The sequence below is a fragment of the Augochlora pura genome, chromosome 4, assembly GCF_028453695.1.
Source record: "Augochlora pura isolate Apur16 chromosome 4, APUR_v2.2.1, whole genome shotgun sequence".
Classification (NCBI taxonomy): Eukaryota; Metazoa; Arthropoda; class Insecta; order Hymenoptera; family Halictidae; genus Augochlora; species Augochlora pura.
In genome coordinates, this window is record NC_135775.1 from 12,757,111 (window position 1) to 12,776,002 (window position 18,892).

General features: G+C 40.3%; 3 protein-coding genes across 4 annotated transcripts; 1 reads left to right on the plus strand and 2 right to left on the minus strand.

Annotated features, from left to right (window-relative positions):
• Nucleotides 1-790: 790 nt before the first annotated feature.
• Nucleotides 791-6,978, plus strand: Dan (protein distal antenna). Its single transcript, XM_078177859.1, has one exon. It carries the CDS (start codon nucleotides 2,800-2,802, stop codon nucleotides 4,171-4,173), a length of 1,374 nt encoding a protein of 457 aa, XP_078033985.1. The 5' UTR covers nucleotides 791-2,799; the 3' UTR covers nucleotides 4,174-6,978.
• Nucleotides 5,614-8,215, minus strand: LOC144468397 (dynein regulatory complex subunit 7). The gene is made up of 2 exons (XM_078177831.1): nucleotides 7,856-8,215; nucleotides 5,614-5,793 (listed from the first exon to the last, which is right to left on the minus strand). Exons 1-2 carry the CDS (start codon nucleotides 8,213-8,215, stop codon nucleotides 5,614-5,616), a joined length of 540 nt encoding a protein of 179 aa, XP_078033957.1.
• A 946-nt stretch (nucleotides 8,216-9,161) lies between these two features.
• On the minus strand, nucleotides 9,162-18,673 carry Atg2 (Autophagy-related 2). Of its 2 annotated transcripts, XM_078178593.1 has the most exons (19): nucleotides 17,847-18,667; nucleotides 17,382-17,694; nucleotides 16,998-17,311; nucleotides 16,734-16,913; nucleotides 16,409-16,633; nucleotides 15,884-16,344; nucleotides 15,501-15,809; nucleotides 15,303-15,420; nucleotides 15,026-15,126; nucleotides 14,450-14,944; nucleotides 14,035-14,313; nucleotides 13,438-13,966; nucleotides 13,179-13,366; nucleotides 12,606-13,105; nucleotides 12,037-12,514; nucleotides 11,221-11,976; nucleotides 10,880-11,154; nucleotides 10,485-10,786; nucleotides 9,162-10,077 (listed from the first exon to the last, which is right to left on the minus strand). In XM_078178593.1, exons 1-19 carry the CDS (start codon nucleotides 18,018-18,020, stop codon nucleotides 9,838-9,840), a joined length of 6,237 nt encoding a protein of 2,078 aa, XP_078034719.1. In that variant the 5' UTR covers nucleotides 18,021-18,667; the 3' UTR covers nucleotides 9,162-9,837. The 2 variants fall into 2 exon arrangements, with proteins under 2 accessions (XP_078034719.1, XP_078034720.1); XM_078178594.1 differs by lacking the exons at nucleotides 9,162-10,077; nucleotides 10,485-10,786 and having other exon boundaries at nucleotides 11,073-11,131; nucleotides 11,204-11,976; nucleotides 17,847-18,673.
• Between the last annotated feature and the right edge of the window lie 219 nt (nucleotides 18,674-18,892).

The window sequence follows — 18,892 nt, forward strand, 5'->3', positions numbered from 1 at the left end:
GAGAAAGAAAGAGATAGAGAGTGTGTGTGAGAGAGAGAGAGCAAGCCATCGCAATAGAGGGAGAGGGAGAAAACGGCGTCGCGAGTCCGCGGAAAGCCGGCGGCGACCACCGCCGCAGTTGAGCGTCGCGATTCGTCGCGAGAACATCGTGCGTTGGTAGTTCGTGCGCCCCGACGTGTACATCGCCGTGTGCGCACACACAACGGAACAGTTAGCTGCGAGGCGTAGAACCGGGCGGATCGACTGATCGCCGATCAGGTTCGACGGTCGAGAGGGAAGCGAACGAACCAGCGACGGGGTGCGGTGCGGTGCGGTGTAGTGCGGCGCGACGCGAGGCGACACAACGCGCGCCCCGAAACCAGTAAACGCGGTGAACGCACACACCGGCGGTTCAGTCGAGGTCGATCCACCGTCAGGTGAGGATCGCCGGTGTCACGGTCTCGTTTGTACCCTAAGCAGTACACGGCTGTTAAATCGCGATTGATTGTCATCATATATATACATATACACATACTCGTGCTGTGTATATATAGATATATATATACATTGTTATTATATATATATACACATTATATTGTGCGTCCGAATTGTTTCTCATAAACACCTGCCCACGTTGTTCGACGAGTTTACAATCTAGTCGGTTTGTCGGGGTTGTTTTTTCCTGAGTGAAGGAAAAGTGAAGACTGTGATTGTTGTGTGCTGGAACCACTGCGACCGATGATCGTTGTTCTCTGGTGACATGGAACGGGATACGTCGAACGACACGTCTCATTGATACGTTTGCGTGAACTTGAAGGTTCGCTGTTTCCGCGGGGAAGGAGAGAGCCATAGAATAAAGGAAACGCGAAGAATCAAATAATTTGTCAGTGTTCCCGGGAATTGGTGCGCGCGGCTGTACGCGTTTGTCCTTGACGAACGTCCTTTCGTCGACTCGTTGCGTCGAGACACTGTGCGTGCTTTTTTTCCCTTTCGGTCTGGCAACAGGCTCTGTCTCGCTCGGTTGTCTTGATTGTCGCTTGCTACGAACGCGACTACTAAGCAGTCAAACAGAGAGGACAATCGGTTAGTCAGACAAACCATCACATTGCCGCGAGCAGATTGGAGCAACGAAGAAGAACGCAGAGACGACACGCTCGGCCCATTCAGAGTACACGGTCCCACGAACCAACACCCGAGAAGAATTAATCGAACCGAGACGACCGGGACATCATCAAAGTGGGACCCCGAAGCGGATAACGCGACGGCGAGAACCGATCTGACTGTAAAGCCGGCGCGACCTCACCGCCGAACCCGTGTGTGTCTATCACCATCTTTGTTTCGCCCGATTCTATCTTCCTCCGGACATCTCCTTCCAACCAGAGTCGCCGCTATTCCTCGTGGTACAGCAATAATATCGTTTCCCGCGCGGACTGCGGATTGGCTGATGTACCCACGAACGAAGAGCACCGGAGCAGCGAAGCAACGTGCCCCGTTTTACTCGCGCTAGCGCCGAGGACGTGTACAAAGGAGAAACGAAAGGAAGATAGAGAGAGAGAGAAAGAAAGAGAAGCCACGAGCGCGGAGTGCGCCAGAGTGGCAAAACTGTGGCAGACAGACAGACAGAGAGAGAGAGAGAACGAGAGTAGCAAAGGAGGGGGGTGGGCGGCAGACGAGGAGGGGAACCGCCCGACCGAGTTGTTTCATTCATAAAAAAGTTCTTTATTACTCTCTGTGAGCGCATGTGCTATTCCACGGAGGAGGACCTCCCCCGACCGGCGTAACCACGTTTACACACGGTATTATTTACTACTGCGCGAGATACGAATCGCTGCCACACGCCGTGGCAACGGTACGGCGTACGGATCTCTTTGGTGGCTCGCGTCGTGTTACGGTTCCCATTATTCGGTAATCGTCGGCTTTCGGTATTTGTCGCTCAGTGATATCGTGGTTGAGGTATCGCGTGTGTTTACGTACCTGTGTATAAATGTCGTGTGTGACCACCGTCGACGCACCTAACTAGGAACAGTTTTTTATCGAACGTTCACCGAATCGGTCTCTCGACGTTTCGCCGAAGAAGAAAGAAAAAGAAGAGGACTTGGTGCTATCGAGTGGGGTGTCCCTCGGACCCGCTGCTACCGCTCTTCTCTCTTGCTCCCGTTTTCTTTCGCGAGCGAGGGACATCGTACGCGCTCGTCCCCTCGAACAGACACTCGTCTCGATTGCGGACGAGCAATTGGAATTCCTCGCGTGTCCACACGCAGGCCCGATATAGTCGGATGGCGCGATCTGGAACGTGAACGTCGATCGATCGCCTTCTCGCGCGCGTCACAAGACCCGCTCGAGGCTCGGCGAAGGTTCGCGCGCGCTAACACACAGGGGCTACCAACCGCGAGGAGGAGTTACCGGTGGTGGACAGAGAGAACGAGAGTGTGCATGTGTGCAGTGTCGGTTGTGCGTGAACCAAGAGGAACAATAGGGGGGAAGAAGAACCGTTGAAAAACGAAGACGGTCCTCTGAGCAATCAGTGCGGCCAGCAAAGTGAGACTGATCGTGCGATCGAAGAACGCGCGGGTAGTTCCGTTGTATAGAAAGTTGCTATTGAAATCTTTCAACCTGGATCTAAGAACGACAAATCTTGACGTTTACGTCGACGACCCTGATCGGTTGTTGGACGTTCGCGATAAATCGCGGGCCAGGGACCGCAGCAAAGCAACCAAAATAGATCCAAAAGCGTTGATCTTAGACGAATCAATCACCACGACGGAAGACAACGGTTACGAGGATCGTTTGCGTGAAGGCGCGAAAGATCGTCTCGCCGGAATGAGGGGCGAGTCGGCACGACCGGGGAAGCGGCCCTTAAGGGCACTTTCCGCATCCGAGAAGATGGACGCTATACAGAGGGTACACGAAGGTGAGAGCAAGGCGTCGGTGGCTCGGGACATAGGTGTTCCTGAGTCGACGTTACGAGGTTGGTGCAAGTCGGAGCACAAAATCCGAGGTATGGCGAGGAACTCATCGACGCCGGACAGTGAGGCGCACTCACCAGCGTCGTCTTCAGGTGCAAATATGACGGGCACGGGCAATTTGGCCGGCGGATCGGCGAATTTATCTAGCGAGGACGAGGGTCCTTGCGCGAAGAAGTCGAAAATAGATCAGCAAACATCAGTGGTGACCAGTGCCGGGACGTCCTTCGTCGGTGACGTTTGCACCGATGTGGACGGCAAGCAAGAGAACAAACAACCGAAGATCGATTACGTGGGCTTGATGACCAGCATGGCGGGCATGAGACCCGAGAATAGTTCGTTACTGCTGCAGCAGTTGGGTCTGCTGTCCGGCGCCACCGGTACCCTAGCCAAGAATATTTTGAGTATGTCACCGGCATTGTCGCACGGCAGCGCTGTCGGGCTCGTCGAGAACGGCCTCCAGTACACGAAAAGCAGCACCGGTAACGCCGGTTGCCTGGCGAACGCCGCAAACACTTTAAACGGTGGCACCGCCAAAAGACACAGTATTTCGGCGATTGCGCCCGCTCAAATGGACTCTGTGGTTGCGAAGTCTTGTACGAGGAAAAGCTTACCACCTGCCGCGGAAGCGCCGTCGACGCCGGTCCCGGCGTCACCACGGAAAACTAACGAGAACAGCGGGATCCAACGGTCGAGCAAACCGAAGAAGGATGGGAACGTGAGCGGGAACAACAAGAAGGTGGACGAGGCGCTCTGGCTTTGGCTGACGCAGCAGCAACAGCTGCTCGGTCAACAGTCGGCCAGCTTCAATCCGAGCATCAATCAGCAGGACGGTTCGTGGTTCTGGCAGTGGTACAAGCAGTGCAGCTTCCCGCTGATAACGCCGACGCCGACCCAGCTAGCGCCCAGTCCGGTCGCCAAGAAATCGCCGAGCAAGGCGAGAGCAATGCTCGACAATGTTCTGTGCAACAATAACAACAACAACGAGAACGTGAAACGGAGCCTGAACATGGACGTGGTCCCGGACGAGGAAGAGATGGAGACGACCGGAGACGTGCCATGCACCACCGAGGAGGCGATCGAGCACGGCGAGAAGTTCTTCAAATGGTTGGACAAATGTTCCGATCCAGCGGTCACGCGACTACAGATCATACAGTTCAAATACCTATTGGACAATCTGAAGGCGTGTAGGAAGAAGTCGTCGTCCAGCTCGAAACAGAGCAGAAAGTAGGCGAGAGATAGAGACAGAAGCTCCTGTGATGCTAAATATATATCTTAGAAAGAGTGCGGTTAGAGCGTGCCGCGTCGAACGCCGAGGACAGTGGATCGAAAACGAGATAGGTAGAGAGTGTGTGGGAACGTGTGCGTGTATTTGAGTGAGGGAGAGATAGAGATAGAATGATGGACAGTAAATCAGAGGCTCGTCTTCTCGAGCTAACGCTACACAAAGTCACGATCTCCTTTTTTCGTTCAATCATACTTCGCTTATCGGAACGTATTTTCCTATACGTTTCGATTTGTTTTCCTTCTTGTTTTTATTTTTAAGCCTCGCGCACCTAGTTTCTTGATGTATATGAGTGTGCCACAGAGAGGGAGAGAGAGAGAAAGAGAGAGACAAAGAATATGAACGAACAAACGATCGTGTCATGACCCATCCACTCACCACCGGCTCCTCAAGTTTAGTAACCTTAAAGAACTTCTTTCGTCTTTTGTTCAATATTAGTCCCACTTTGATCCTATCTGGTTCAATTTTCGTGTTAACCGGTTACCCATAGAGTCGGATCGAATCAAAAAGATAGAAGGGTCGGTAACCGATCTTTTGCTTGTCAATAAGCTTGTACATAAGAGGATATACCAAATTTGTGAGTGGACTGTTGTAATTATAGTGAGAGTTACGATGTTTCTAGGGGAGGTAATTAATATCGAGTACTCAATCATTCATTAGCGTAAGGTTGCGCGGGAAAAAACGTCCTCGCGACAATCGAGTGACACTGACGGTCACAGAAAACTGTATCCGACCGATGGAAAACTATTTAGAAAAATGTTCGCCTCGAAGACTATATATATGTATATACACGTACTCAAACACGTATTCATATATACGTATATTATGTTGTCCGATGCGAACCGGTAGTGCGATAGAAGAAATCGGGAATCGAGACATCGCAAAAATCTGTTATCCTCGGTCGGGAAAAGGGGGTGGTAATCTACCATCTTTATTTCTTTTTTCGTTTTCGATTTTAGTTAGGCATATATCACGGTTTAATTATTCGCGCAGCATATTATTGTATACATATATATTTAATGAAATGAAAGGATGTCTTGGCGACGTTCATTCCGTTCATTCTAGACTGCGCTTTTTCCCAAACAGTTCTACCTCTCGTGTTCTGTTAGTGAGTTATTTACATAAGGTAAACAAGGAGTAAGGTTATGTGTGTGTCGTATATGTGGAAGGTGTGCGTGCGCGTATGACTGGGTATGTATGCGTGGACGCGTGCGCCTGAACTGTGTGTGTGTATCTACACGCGACTCGCATGAAACTAAATGGTCCAAAAATGAAGAACACAACAAAAAGAAAAAGTCCGATGGAACGGTTACGAACGCGATGTTTATTATGTCGATGAGAAATTATATATGAATATATATAATTAAGGACCTTCGTCGCTTAGCTTTACGAAAGAAACAAGACATTGTTCGATCGAGTAATATGTTTGTGACTACTCACTATGCTGAATGGCTTGTCCAGCGGCACGTAGTCGATATAGTCGCTGACGAATTTTCCGCACCCCTGCCATGTGTACAGTTCTGGATACGGCAGCGTACTTCGTCTGATAGTCGTAGACACAAATTTCTGCACACACACACACACACACATAAACAAACAAGAAAGCGATTAGTATTGTTAAAAAAGACAGATGGGCACACACACATATCCTTTTCTATATCGCGTTTTTTGTTTCTCCATTGTTCTTTGACACGATGCTTTGCTATCGTAAGATTCGTTCCACGAAGTGTAACGTTCTTCGTCAAATATTTATTTTTCTTGAACCCTGTCTCATTTCGGAATTGTGAGATGAATCAGTTTTCCGTTCGAGCATCGTCCACGCAACAATCGATCGTCGAACCCTGTCGAAGCATTTAATGCCATTATTTTTGTTGTTTTCGTCATTGGTTCATGAGTGTGTTTGTATGTATATATATATATAAATATATATGTGTGTAAATATGTGGGAACGTTGACCGCGTGTGAAAACGTTTGTCATGTCTCGTCGTTCCTATCATGCTCGAATTGTACTTCGAAGGGAAACCTCCTAATCTTACCGGTAGCAAAGCGTATTTATATTAACGAAACATACTGAACATAGATACAGACACACATGTACACACAACAGAAAACCAAAGTGAAAAAAGCGCTGTCGAGTGTTTGACAGCGCGTGTAAATAAGACTGTGACCGTGCACTTGCACGTGAAGTGCATAACATGTATTGTAGAATGTTTGAAGCATGTACGAATAAATGTATAGCGAAGTTTATTTTTATTATTTAGATCGTAGAAGAGGACGGTTCGAGTGCATTAGAAAGATTCCTATTATGCAGTTATATTTCCATTAGTTGTGAATTTAATGGAAAGGGAAAAATGACGGCGGAGAGAACTTTTAGAATCTGTTCGCAAGACGACATTCCTCGTTACCTTTTAGATAAAAAGAGAGAGAGAGAAAGAGAGAGAGTGAAAACACGTGCATACACATACATACACACGTAAACCTTTAAGTAAAGGAACGACTCAAAAAAATTTTTAACGGTAATATCGACATAATTTTATTTATAACACGGTTTAATTTTTATATGAGGAATGAATAATATGCCTTTGTATAATGAGTCGAAAATATTTATCGAGAGAATACACGAAAAATAATAAAACACGAACCTATTCGTATATTTCTTGACACTTATTCCTTTTATCGAACACTGATCATAGGAGTGACCAATAATCAAGGGAGTAACGAGAAATGGATGTAACATTTTTGCGAGGAAATTAGTATATAAAAGAGAAAACAGCAAAATTCAAACTCGTTCGCTGCATCGAATTATCAGAGGAATTGCGAGTCCGAACGTTTCTTTTCAAATCGATCAATTTTCAATGTCTTTTATTCGATTCCTGTAAAGGTTATCTTTTCATTTTGATATTAGGCAAACGGGCAAGCGTGAAAGCTCGTCTTATAAAATGTGCAGAAAATGTATAAATATAAATATCCAATGTTACGTACAAAAATACAAGAACCATTTGAACTGTTACGAATTCGAGTTCAAAGCACGCGAAAAAGTTTCTCCCGCGGTACTTTTACTCGACATCTTGACGACTAATAAAACGATCGGAGGAGGCAGGGTGGAGAACTTCATGCGGTACTACGTAACTAAACTACTGTAGGTAACCGATTCGAGCAACACAACACTTAATTGTTCGCAGTTGTTAATAAAATCGAAAAATTTCTATGCGTTTCATCAGAAAGCGAGAAACACTCGACTAACGAAGAACGAAGTCTCAAATTAAAAATGGAAGAAAAAATGCGATTCTGTAAAGTTGAATAGTAAAACCAGGTAGAACGCGACAGAAACGATATACTCGAACTATTGTTCGAGTCTTTCGATTAATATCTCTAATTTAATATTTAAAAAGTTAATTTGAAAGAAACGCAGAAATAAATAAAAAGTATTATTTAAACTGAAGTGATGTTTTGCAGTAACGTGTATGTATATATCACCATTTTCCATATCATATTTTCCAGTTAATTATATAGCTAGCTTTGTACATGCAACAATTCGATCATCAACAATATCATGGGCACACGGAATAAAGAGGACAATTCGTTTATGACTGATTTGTTGGTTAGCGATAGTTTGCATTTAACTTACTTGCATGCCGCACTCATTCTCGCACACGAGCAGAAGCGGCTTTCGATCCGGATATTTCATGTGAAATTGTCGTCGAAAGTTTTCGGCGTACCACGCGAGCACCTTCTCCTTATCGCTGACAGTATTGTAACTGCGTGGAAGCGTTCTCAGGTAAACATCTTCTCTCAAGTCAGGTTCCGGCCAGCACAGTTTAATCATACCAAGTTCTTGTTGTGCTTCTTTTATGAGTCCAGGTGAAATTTCGGTAAAACTGATAATGTTTTCGGACAATTTATCAGTGTCATGTTCTGCGTTCGTCCCTGTGAAAGTTGTTTCACTCTCGGAACTACTAAATTTAGCTTCTTCATGGTTGTTGGACATATTTGATATAACAATTAATTAAATAACTCTGCACGAGGGAAGCTAACGATTGCAACTTTGTTCGATACAGTAACTTGTCAGTGCGACAGGATGTCAGAATTTAAATCGAAGTACCTCGATAAATGATTGTTTGTTGTCATAGCAATTGGATGTATTTGGTATTTAACATGCTAGTTAGAGGGCACCACCGATCGAGTAAATCGATCATCGTTTTATGTTTGTTATTTCAATATAACATAATAATCTGAAAACAGTTTTTGATGCAATATTGTATTACCATTCTAAATGATTTCTAAAATGGTTGCAATATTATCCAAACAATATTACTTCGATTTTCTGTAATTACGTAACAAAACAGTTGATAACATGCAAGCTACCAAACATTTCCAACAACTTCAGTGATTCACTCAAGATGGCGCATAAAAACAGAATTTCTTATTGCGCCACCTTTCATGTTCGATAAGAATTGCAGATGTAATACAATTAACAACAACAGGTAAGTTTTTGCAATTTTATTTCGTATCGTTACATTTAAATTTAATAACACAGACATTGTTAAAACTCCGTGGTTCTTTTAGAATTGCAATCAAATAAAATAATAAAAAATAATCAAATAATGAATACAAAATAACTATCAAAATTGAACTTCATAAAGTGAAGCCATAAAAATCGGTACCTACCATATAGGTCTATACTTGCATCTTGTTAACACGTTCGTCGCCCAGCGCGAAACGCCCAAGTTTCTTATCGAGCCCAAATTTAGTAGTTAGATCGCATAGGATAACGTTATATTTTATACATTAAATATAAATTAATGTACAACAAATATAATAATGTATGAATTTTTAGTATTTTTATTTTGTATATTTTACATTTGCCGGTGCATAATTCCATTCAATTTCTGTGCTACAAATGAAATTTTCGTAAATTGAATAAATAAAATCTTGAATGAGAAGAGTATCACCCATATTTGGGTGACGGGGCCCCCACAGAAGCATACCTGTCACCCAGATATGGGTGACGCGGCGACGAACGTGTTAATAATTACATGCTATTATTTATAGTTTTATATAGAAAATGGCACATCATAATAAGCCTTATAATTTTATTAACAAAAGTCTTCAGATACATATCACTGGTATAAAACATACGCATCGTCGGAACAAATATACATAGAAGCTGCGAGAATAACATTTCACGATAGTATACATTTTTATTCATAAACTATAAATATAACAAATCGAGTTTTCTATACATACATATATATGTATATATGAATATATATATATGTATACATACATACAGTCGTGTGTGTCTCTGTGTGTGTATGCGCGCGCGCGCGCGCGTGTGTGGCCGCGTGTAAAAAACAATGGAACTAAAGGATAGTTACACGAATGTTGCATTGCTCACTTGCATAATCTTGCAAAAATCTCATAATAAAATTTATGCGTTTAGGTCTAAGGTGCATTTTATTCGCGTGTCATCGTGTCAATTGACTTTCTCGTATTGTATGTTGTTTGTTTCTAGGATTCACTCGCCTTTCCTTGTAATTTCGCGTCATGGATTCAATATATTAGAGGTCGTGAAAGACTGCTTGGGTACTAGACACAGACCGACAAACATCAATTGTCTTCGTTCGAATCTTGTCGCCATTTCTGAGCCGCTTCCCATCTCGCATCAGGCACCAATTGTGACTGCATACCACCTAAAACGTTACTTGTGGCTTCGGTGGCCAAAATAATTGGCTTCACGACTGTTGATGGTATTTGTCGTAAAACACCCCCAACGGCGCCAGAAACACCCTTCTGCTCATGTTCTTCGCTAGCTACACGGACTAACTGATTTGCTGTTTCTCCCAAACCCTAAAAAATATACCTTTGATGTTAGTGATTAGCATGACAAAATATTAATTCTGTTTAGAACATTAATTGGATGATTTTACAACCGTGAATATGCATTGGACACCAATAAAGATCTACAACAAATTATCTCGCAAGGAATAGAATTAACATTTAATTTATTTTGTTACCAGTGCTATAATATAGTTTAATGCAAGCTTTTATAGATGAATAAATAGGCAAACTAAGAATCAGTTGAAGATAATGGTGAAATACAGCGGAAAAGTATATTCAGCATTCTGAGTAATAGATTCACGTTAAATTATTTTTTAATAAAGTCCTTTATATATCAGCAAATCTTGGCACTCTATTAAAAATTGTATTTAGTGCATTTTGGGTTCCATAAATATTTTACAATTTTCAAGATTCACCTCTTTTACTAGCATATAGGCGTTATTCATTCCTTCTCGAATGTCCAATGGTTGACTATATCTCTTCCGACGTCCTTTCTGTCCTTTAGGTTTTCGCCTTACACTGGGCCCAGGACTGACCATGTCGTAAGCTGTTTCAGCGGTGCTTTGTATAGCGTGTATTAATCTAGAAGTTAATTCTAATGCTGCCATTGTCGTCGACGTGGTAAAACTGTTTGCACCTCGTTGGAGGCCCCTAATGATTCTTCCATCTTTCTGGTACTGTTCAATGGGTAACCAAAAGAGATCTCTTATCCCTTGAACTATAATACCAAAGGAGCATTCAATTTGAATATTTAATATAGTATATTATACAGTGAATATAGTAAAATATCTAAAATAATATTTTTACTCACATAATTGAACCAGCGAGTGTATAGGACCTACACCACCAAGCAAACTTGGGAGTTGATTCTTTTTAATGTCTTGCAACCACTCGGAGAGTAAAAATGTAATGAGTTTATCGAATCCCAGAAGTCCATGTCGATGTGTCAATCTTTTCAGTCTTAATTCAGAACAGTTCAACTGTGCCAGTCCCATTAGGAGGCCCGCTAATGATCCGTGAGTGAGATCAACACGCTTCCCATGATAATCTAATCTAACAAGGACTTCGGGGGAAAATATTACACTCCTGGCGTAAAAAAAGACAATATTTTAATATGTTATGAAATAAATCTTACTTTCATAGTATCGTTACCTAAAATATATCGGTTGACAATCTTCGTGAACTTCTTGCATTGCTTTCGTTTTCGTTTTCTTCTCTTTGATCATTAGCTCGTCTTCCAACAATATTAACAGATTCGGATTTAGAGTATCATTTTCTGATGTATTCGTTGGTGATGGAGCATTAGGCGCAATGTCGTTCACGCTCATGACTGGTGGATGGTGAGTTAGTGACCCTTGCTTGGACATTGGAGGAGTTTGAGGATTATTAGACGTATTAGAGTTTTCAGTTATCTGCTTCGATTCACCACTCAATTCGTTGAAGAATTCTATCAAGAACAATAGGCTGTCTTGATCTATATTTAGACGCAATGGCAGTAGGCTAAGTTTTAAACAACATTCTTGAGCACTTAATCTTGGGTCCGGTCTGACATGGACAGCTTTCATGGCAAACATGTTCGCATGCGACTGTTTGGGTTTTGACTCACTACTATATTGGTATAAGAATTTGTTGATTTGCGAAGATGCCAGCCTGTCCCGAATTTCTATATCACTTATTAGCAATATCTGTCTTGCTGCTTCAACAGTGTTATCTGGATAGACCTCATGTTGAAATCGTACTTTATTCAACTGGAGTTCCATCAAGACATCGTGCTGTCGACCTGGGCCTCCTAATGCTTGCCATTCTGTAACTTCTTTAACCTTTCCTCGCGGTGAATTTGGCACACTACCGAAATGTACCTCATTAGGATTGGATTTATTGAAAGTGACACCATCGCACCAAGGAGATCTGCATATATAATCACAATTTCATGATATATTTAAGATTTTTGTTGATATGTATACATACCGTTCTTGAGGTCCTGTGTTCGGGCGAATTATATTATCATTAATAGTAACTTGTTTCTTGATCGGTGGCGACATATCAAAATCCTTTCCTCCGTACATGTGCCAAATCAGTGTCATTTCGCAGAGGGTGTACCTTAAGATGGGAACAGGAAAATGTCTAGGCGCTTTCAGTAAATCCGTTTTACCGAGCGGAACTGAAAAGTGGTTGTCTATTATCCTTAAAGATTCTAAACACAGCCACCGAACTTCTGGTACACCGTGCCTAGGCATGATTCCTGTACCAGCCTCTTCTCCTAATATACAAAAGTCCTCATTAGAGTCATCAGCCTCCATATTACATTCTGATTTGGCACATTGCTCAGGGCCTTTACACATTTCAGGTACTGCTTGTGATGATGCTTGGGGTTCGTCGGGAAAAAAGAACACTTCTACACGATTTTCGGCTATCATTGTGTTATCACCCACATTTGCATCTTTTCCTAAATGGTAACAATACCGTTACTTATAAATGAATTAAATTATGTTGATGAGTTAAAAGAATTATGAGTTAAAAATGTTGCATTGTATTACCTTTCACGGTCTCTTCCATCGCTTCCTCCATTAAACTATTTATACGTTCTTCTTGACTTTTAGTTAACATATTGATACTTTCGTCCCCGAGAAGACTCTCCTCATCTCCAGAACTTGGCACTGTGATACTTTCCATGCTTTCTGTATTCGATGTCAAGTCTCCATCGCTGGCAAAGTATTTTAATAGTTGAATAAGAGCACGACCGGAATCCGAACACGTTCGTATATGAAGAACATTGTTGCTAGCTCTCAGATCTATTCTGGGCCCTCCACCACACATTTTTTCATTTAATCTCAAAGATAGTTCAAACAAGCCTACATCCATGACGCAAACATAATCCCGCTTTATGTTAACTATTTTCCCCAACTTATTGGAGATAAATAAAGCAATATCTTCTGCTATAAAATGTAATGTTGAAGTGTTTGTCTGTGCAGCTATATTACTAGAAACGCTGAAATTGCCGAGAGTCACCATTGCTCTAAGTGGCAAATATAATGGCCTAAAATTTAAAAAAAAAAGCGTTCCATTAGCTGTTCATTATAAATGTCCTTTGAATTTATCGGAATAAGAACCTATAATCAATTGCACAGTTCCAAAGATGTAAATGCAGCTCTGTTAATATCCCAGGAGGACAATATCCAGCGACTGGATGATCAGCTACATCCAAGCAATCTTTCAGTTGCGAAAACCATGATGTAGTACTAGTGCATACTCTATGTCTGAGCGTTGCATTTGATATGCCTATTGCTACTCTGAAAGTCTATAAAAAGAAACATGAATATACAAATAATTGCACTAATTATAATAATTGGTTACATTTAAAAAACAAACTTTTATACGATGAGTCTGATGAGCCGTTTGTATTCGAATAGCAAGCATCACCATATCTTTATCATTGTTGCTTGTTCCTATTACATTCGCATCTGGTTCGGTTTTATATATAACCTTTTGACAATGTCGCGGAGTAACACTGTTAATAGGTCTCAGTGGAGGCGGTTCTGATGGAGTGGTCATTAATCCATAATGATCCAAAGACACTTCTTTTATCATGGCACACACGTAACCTAAATTTGAATTCCCTTTATAGGCAGGTACTGAAAATATCGTCGCGTCTTCCAATCTTATTATCAATTCCCCCTGTTGTCCGGGTATAACATTGCGCATCGAATCTCGAACTGGGGCAAACATACAAAGGAGGCCTTGATCTATACTCAAAATTAGTGCTAATTTACTCTGACCATTTCTTGATGACTTATTTTGATGTTGTCTATAACTTTTATCAGCTGCAGAGTGAAATATGCCATCTGAGTCCGATTCCGTGTCGGAATTGTATTGAATGCCACTTTTACACGTGCTGAATCTAAAATGCACAAACATATTATATGGTTATCAGAAGACGACTATTTTACTCTTGTTAAAACTCATTACTTGGGATAAGTTGACTCTTGCAATAAAGTAGATGCCAAATTAAGTCCAACATAACTCTCCATGTGCGTACTATACTTCGGCTTCGGTGCTGATGGTTGCCATAAAAATAGGTCAGTATTTAATCTATTAAACAACAATTCATAAAGATGCTTAGATGGTATTTGTACAGAGACACATGGAAAGTTAATCTCCACTTGAATCCTAGAACCTCGAATGCCTTCGTCCATAAACTCTAGCATTTCTTCTCGACTGCCTGGTATAATTAATTCCTCTCCTTCTCTATTAATGAAATTAAAACATTTTTAAATCTAAAATTACTATAATCATGACAATGTTCTTCTATATAAAAATTTCGTAGAATGTTATATATTTTTCCAAATTAGTTAAATGTTGTCAAACATTCTAATAAACCAACCTTTGTTCTGTATCATCCCTGTCATCCTGCCCAGGTGGTCTAGAATGGGGTGTATCGGATTCATGAATCACCCGTTTGGAACTGAATGGCGATGGTTGATGCTTAGGAGTCTTCTTTAAAGTTTCGTCCAGGCTGGAATCCGTTTCACCATCGGAACTGTCCTCTAGTTGGCTGCTCAAGCGTTGCGGATAAATCGTAATAACCACTCTGGCCCAGTCGAAACCTTCGTTGACTTGCTCACAGGATACATTGTCTTTTTCGTCAGTAGTTACTTTGCCTATATTTATTAGAATGTCCGTCTCCGTTTCCGCATATGAAAGAAGCATCTTCTGGAATTGAACCTCGTACTTCACCACAGATTGAGGATGATTTTTCATGGTACAATTTATTTGCGCATCTTTTAATTTCAAAACCATGTAATCCATTCTTACTGATCGTTTCCACCATGGTGCTCGATTCATGTCGTGCAGTGGTCTTAAATCTGGTATTGGAAACCTATTTTTAAATTATTGACCATTTAAATGTGTAATATGTAAAAAATACTCATATGCTTTCACTTTTGTATTTGCATATTACCTTAATTTTATTGTACACTGTGTTGTAGATACATTTATAACAGCTGCAAAATTTGATAACGTTGAATGTTCTACATCTTGGTAAAATAAAGTTTGTTGAGTCTGAAAAAGATATTACTTAATAATAAGAGTTTAAATTACAATACAATGCAATATTTCCTCCGTAATCTTATAGCACAATGAATTGTTCGTTCGCGAATGTTTCACTTGATTTTGAGTTGCACGATGTTCTAAAAGAAATATTATACATTATTGTGAAATAATATGATGAAACTCACGGTATTTTTGTTTTTAGATGCTGCATTACAAACGCATATTGGTTGTGGGTTAAGTAAAGCACATATCCTATCTACAATAGTTATATCCACTTCGCTGTTGCATGGCCCCAGTTCAATGCTACACATACATTGGTGCAGGTTTAATTACAGCAACTTAAATTTATTTTATGAATATAGATTGTTACTTAATAAACTTACTCTGTTTCTGTACAAGGATGCGTGGATTTCATTAATTGGGCATGTCGAGCACCATGAGCATCTTCCACATACTTAAATTTCATTTTAAAATTTGTTTTGTTACTAATACCGTGTTTTGTTAAATTCTTTTTTACAAAAGTAAGTAATTCTACATATTCCACCTGCGGTGTTCCATTTACATTGGAATTGTTTGAATCGATTAAACATTCTACAATTTCTAAGCTGGCTAAAGTCAACGTTCCAGATATTACTGAAGACAATGTAATAGTCTTTTCCCTCCCTTCCATTACTAGAGGGGCAGCAAGCAACCTGTAATAAATCCAAAATGATTAAATACAAAATTTAAATTGTTTTAATATAATACATAGATTATTTATACATGCCTAATGTGACTCAAATGGCAAGCATCTAAAAGCAATTTAGATGCCTTGTCAAAATCTTTATTTCCATATCCACCAACTGCAAACATTCCTAGTTGCTTAAAAAATTCATCTGCTGAATTTTTCATTTGCTGTATACTGGAGCATGTTAGACCACCACCATCCACACATGTTGTCAATATATCTTCGTGTAACAAGATCACAGCTATAGAAGATACTCTCACGCGAAAATGAAACGTATCAACAGAGGAACCATTGTCTACGCTGTGTCTGTGTTTGCGCTGTTTTGATGTATTTGTAACTGAACTTTTACTGGTGGACATACTTCCATCCATACTAGTATTATTGCTTGTAATAGAATCGCTCATTGAAGAAGATCCCGGTAATTGCATTGGTAAAAATTCATCTTCATTATCTGACTCATCCAGAGATGCTGTTGACCAACCCTGCGTGTGCCTCAGATCCTACAATTTTATATTTATGATTCATTTATTGAAGATTTTTAAATATTTAATCATATATTTATACCGCAGTACGTAATCCTTGTGTTGGACGTATTTGATGAATAAGTTCTCGTTCTACGCGATTAAAGTCACTACCGGCCATTGGTTTCTCAGTGCATGTTCTCGGTACAACGTTACTAATGTCTTCCAAGTCTGGAGATGCTAATCCATGTTCTAGTTCCAATAAAACATGCACCTGCCGAGGGCTTAGAAATGAAGTGAAGGATCCCAAAGTTACTTCCAATTCTACCTAAAGTAATTAATTTTCCTTTACTTTGTGTGACATTCATTAAAATGTAGTAACAACATATTAAGATATTTGTTATTTAATTTCAATCATTTGACTTTACCTTTGGCCCTGAGACACCTTCTCCTTGTTTGAACATCAATCTTATTTCTTGGCTGCCTGCCAATTTAGCAAACATTATAGGATTCGATCCATTTAAGTTATTAAAAATATTTCCTTCTGGAGGAGTTTGGGTATTTTGAACAGGAGATATTTGTGCTGAAGAAAATTGACCATCTGAATTCTGTAGCAAAAATATTCCAAAAAAATTTTTTCTAGGTTTCTAATTTTATTGGTTTCTTAACTAAATTTCAAGAAAAAATATTACTTTAAGATCTGGTGTGGAACCCCTACTCGTTGCTATTAAACTTCTTGAAAAAGTTCTTGCTCGAGATGGAAATTCATCTGTATAAAACGTTACACCCTCCAGATAGAAGCGTTTTGTAGTAAACGCTGACACAATATAACTTTTTGTTGCCTGGTTGGGATCTAATGATGTACTACTTGGGTCCAAGCCTGCTTCATCTGAATATTCTAGGTTTTGTATACACATTTCTATTGCAACTCCAGTGGAAGAATCTAGTGGCACATGTTCCAAACGTATTATGGTATCTATAAATCTCACTTTCACCCTGCATAAAACTAAAATCAAATTGTTTTGAATTAAGATACATTTATTCTTAAACTTTATATATTATATCCAAATCCATACTTGAGTCTATTGTTTGTGCAAATAGTTCTATTCCTTCCAATGGCTGCGTATTTCCAGCATTACTAGCATCTTCTTGTAAGCATTCTTGTGCAAGCTGCATACTAGATGTCATAGAACTCCACATAGACTCAAACATTGATGTCCCACTTTGCGTTCTCTGTCTAGGTTGCACAGTCAATCTGAGACGGGTTACTTCCACATACGTGGCTTCACTTAACAAAGCTGACCAAGGTATACTGATGGACATTTCTGCTATAAAACCATCAACGAATTCCAATGGGAGATTTTGTTGTTCTCCCATTTCGTTAAGTGCCTATTAAAGAGAAAGTAACAGTTGTTTGTTACTCTGTCTTTGAGTTTCATATTCAATAAAAGAGAATCCCTTTAAATAAGAAGGGTGACTCATACCTGTCATTACTAAGCAAAGACTAAGAAAGATGAATGAAACAAAGAAAATGACAATACCTGCACATCAAGGCTGACATTGGTTACACGACCAGTTCCATTATAAAGATCTACAGTGAGCTGATCCAATGTCAACTTCTCCTCAAAAAATTGACCAAGATATCGTTGTAGAAGATATCTGCAGGCCCGTTTTTTGATTCCCTGTGACCAGGGGAAACATCCCAACCAGGACATTTTATTTTTATGTTTGACAGTCCAAATCTAAGAAAGACAGGATTTTTGAAGGTCTATCTCCCGTCATGCGTCTTATGTTAGGCCTATTATTCGGGCACAGTGCATAAAAAACAATTTATCTACATAAATTACATCTTCCTAGCAGGTGTCCAACTTGGTGCAATGATCCTTAAACATAATACGACAATTCGGATGTAACGGGGGTTCTAGCTGCGTAATGTTTTCCTTCGGATACACTACAAACATTTACACATACACATGCTGACGCGCAGGTACAATCGCGCCTGACTATCGGACAACACTGTGAACGAAACACTCATTGACTAAAATCATCTGACTTTCGAGAGAGACGCGTACCGATACTTGGATTTTCTAATATGTATTGCCGCTTTACATTTGTATATTAATGCAGTTTCATCACATTTCAATAACATTTCAATACCATTTATATCACGAGTGATACAGCAATTCCGCTACACTCGCTTATGAATCTATTTTTTTTCTGTTTATCGTTGAGAATTATTCATTCTGTTTCTCTGATGAGTAAAGCAGCGCGGGACTTCTAACTTACAACTTGAAACGAATTTATTTTTATCATACCATGTCATAGGTTATTATTTTTATTACAATTTAATAAAAATCTATTCTTCTAACTATGGAGTTTACTATACGAAATGCTGCGATATACATAGTGTGATTGCAATTAATTTTTATTATACCTTATCATTTGTTCCGTATATGTACATATTGTATATATGTAACGTACCTATATACGTATATTTGAAACTATGAAAAAAGTATAAATGATTCCTATTGCATATGTATTTGTACAAATATTAAATGTATTCCTTATTCCAATGCGATTTACATGT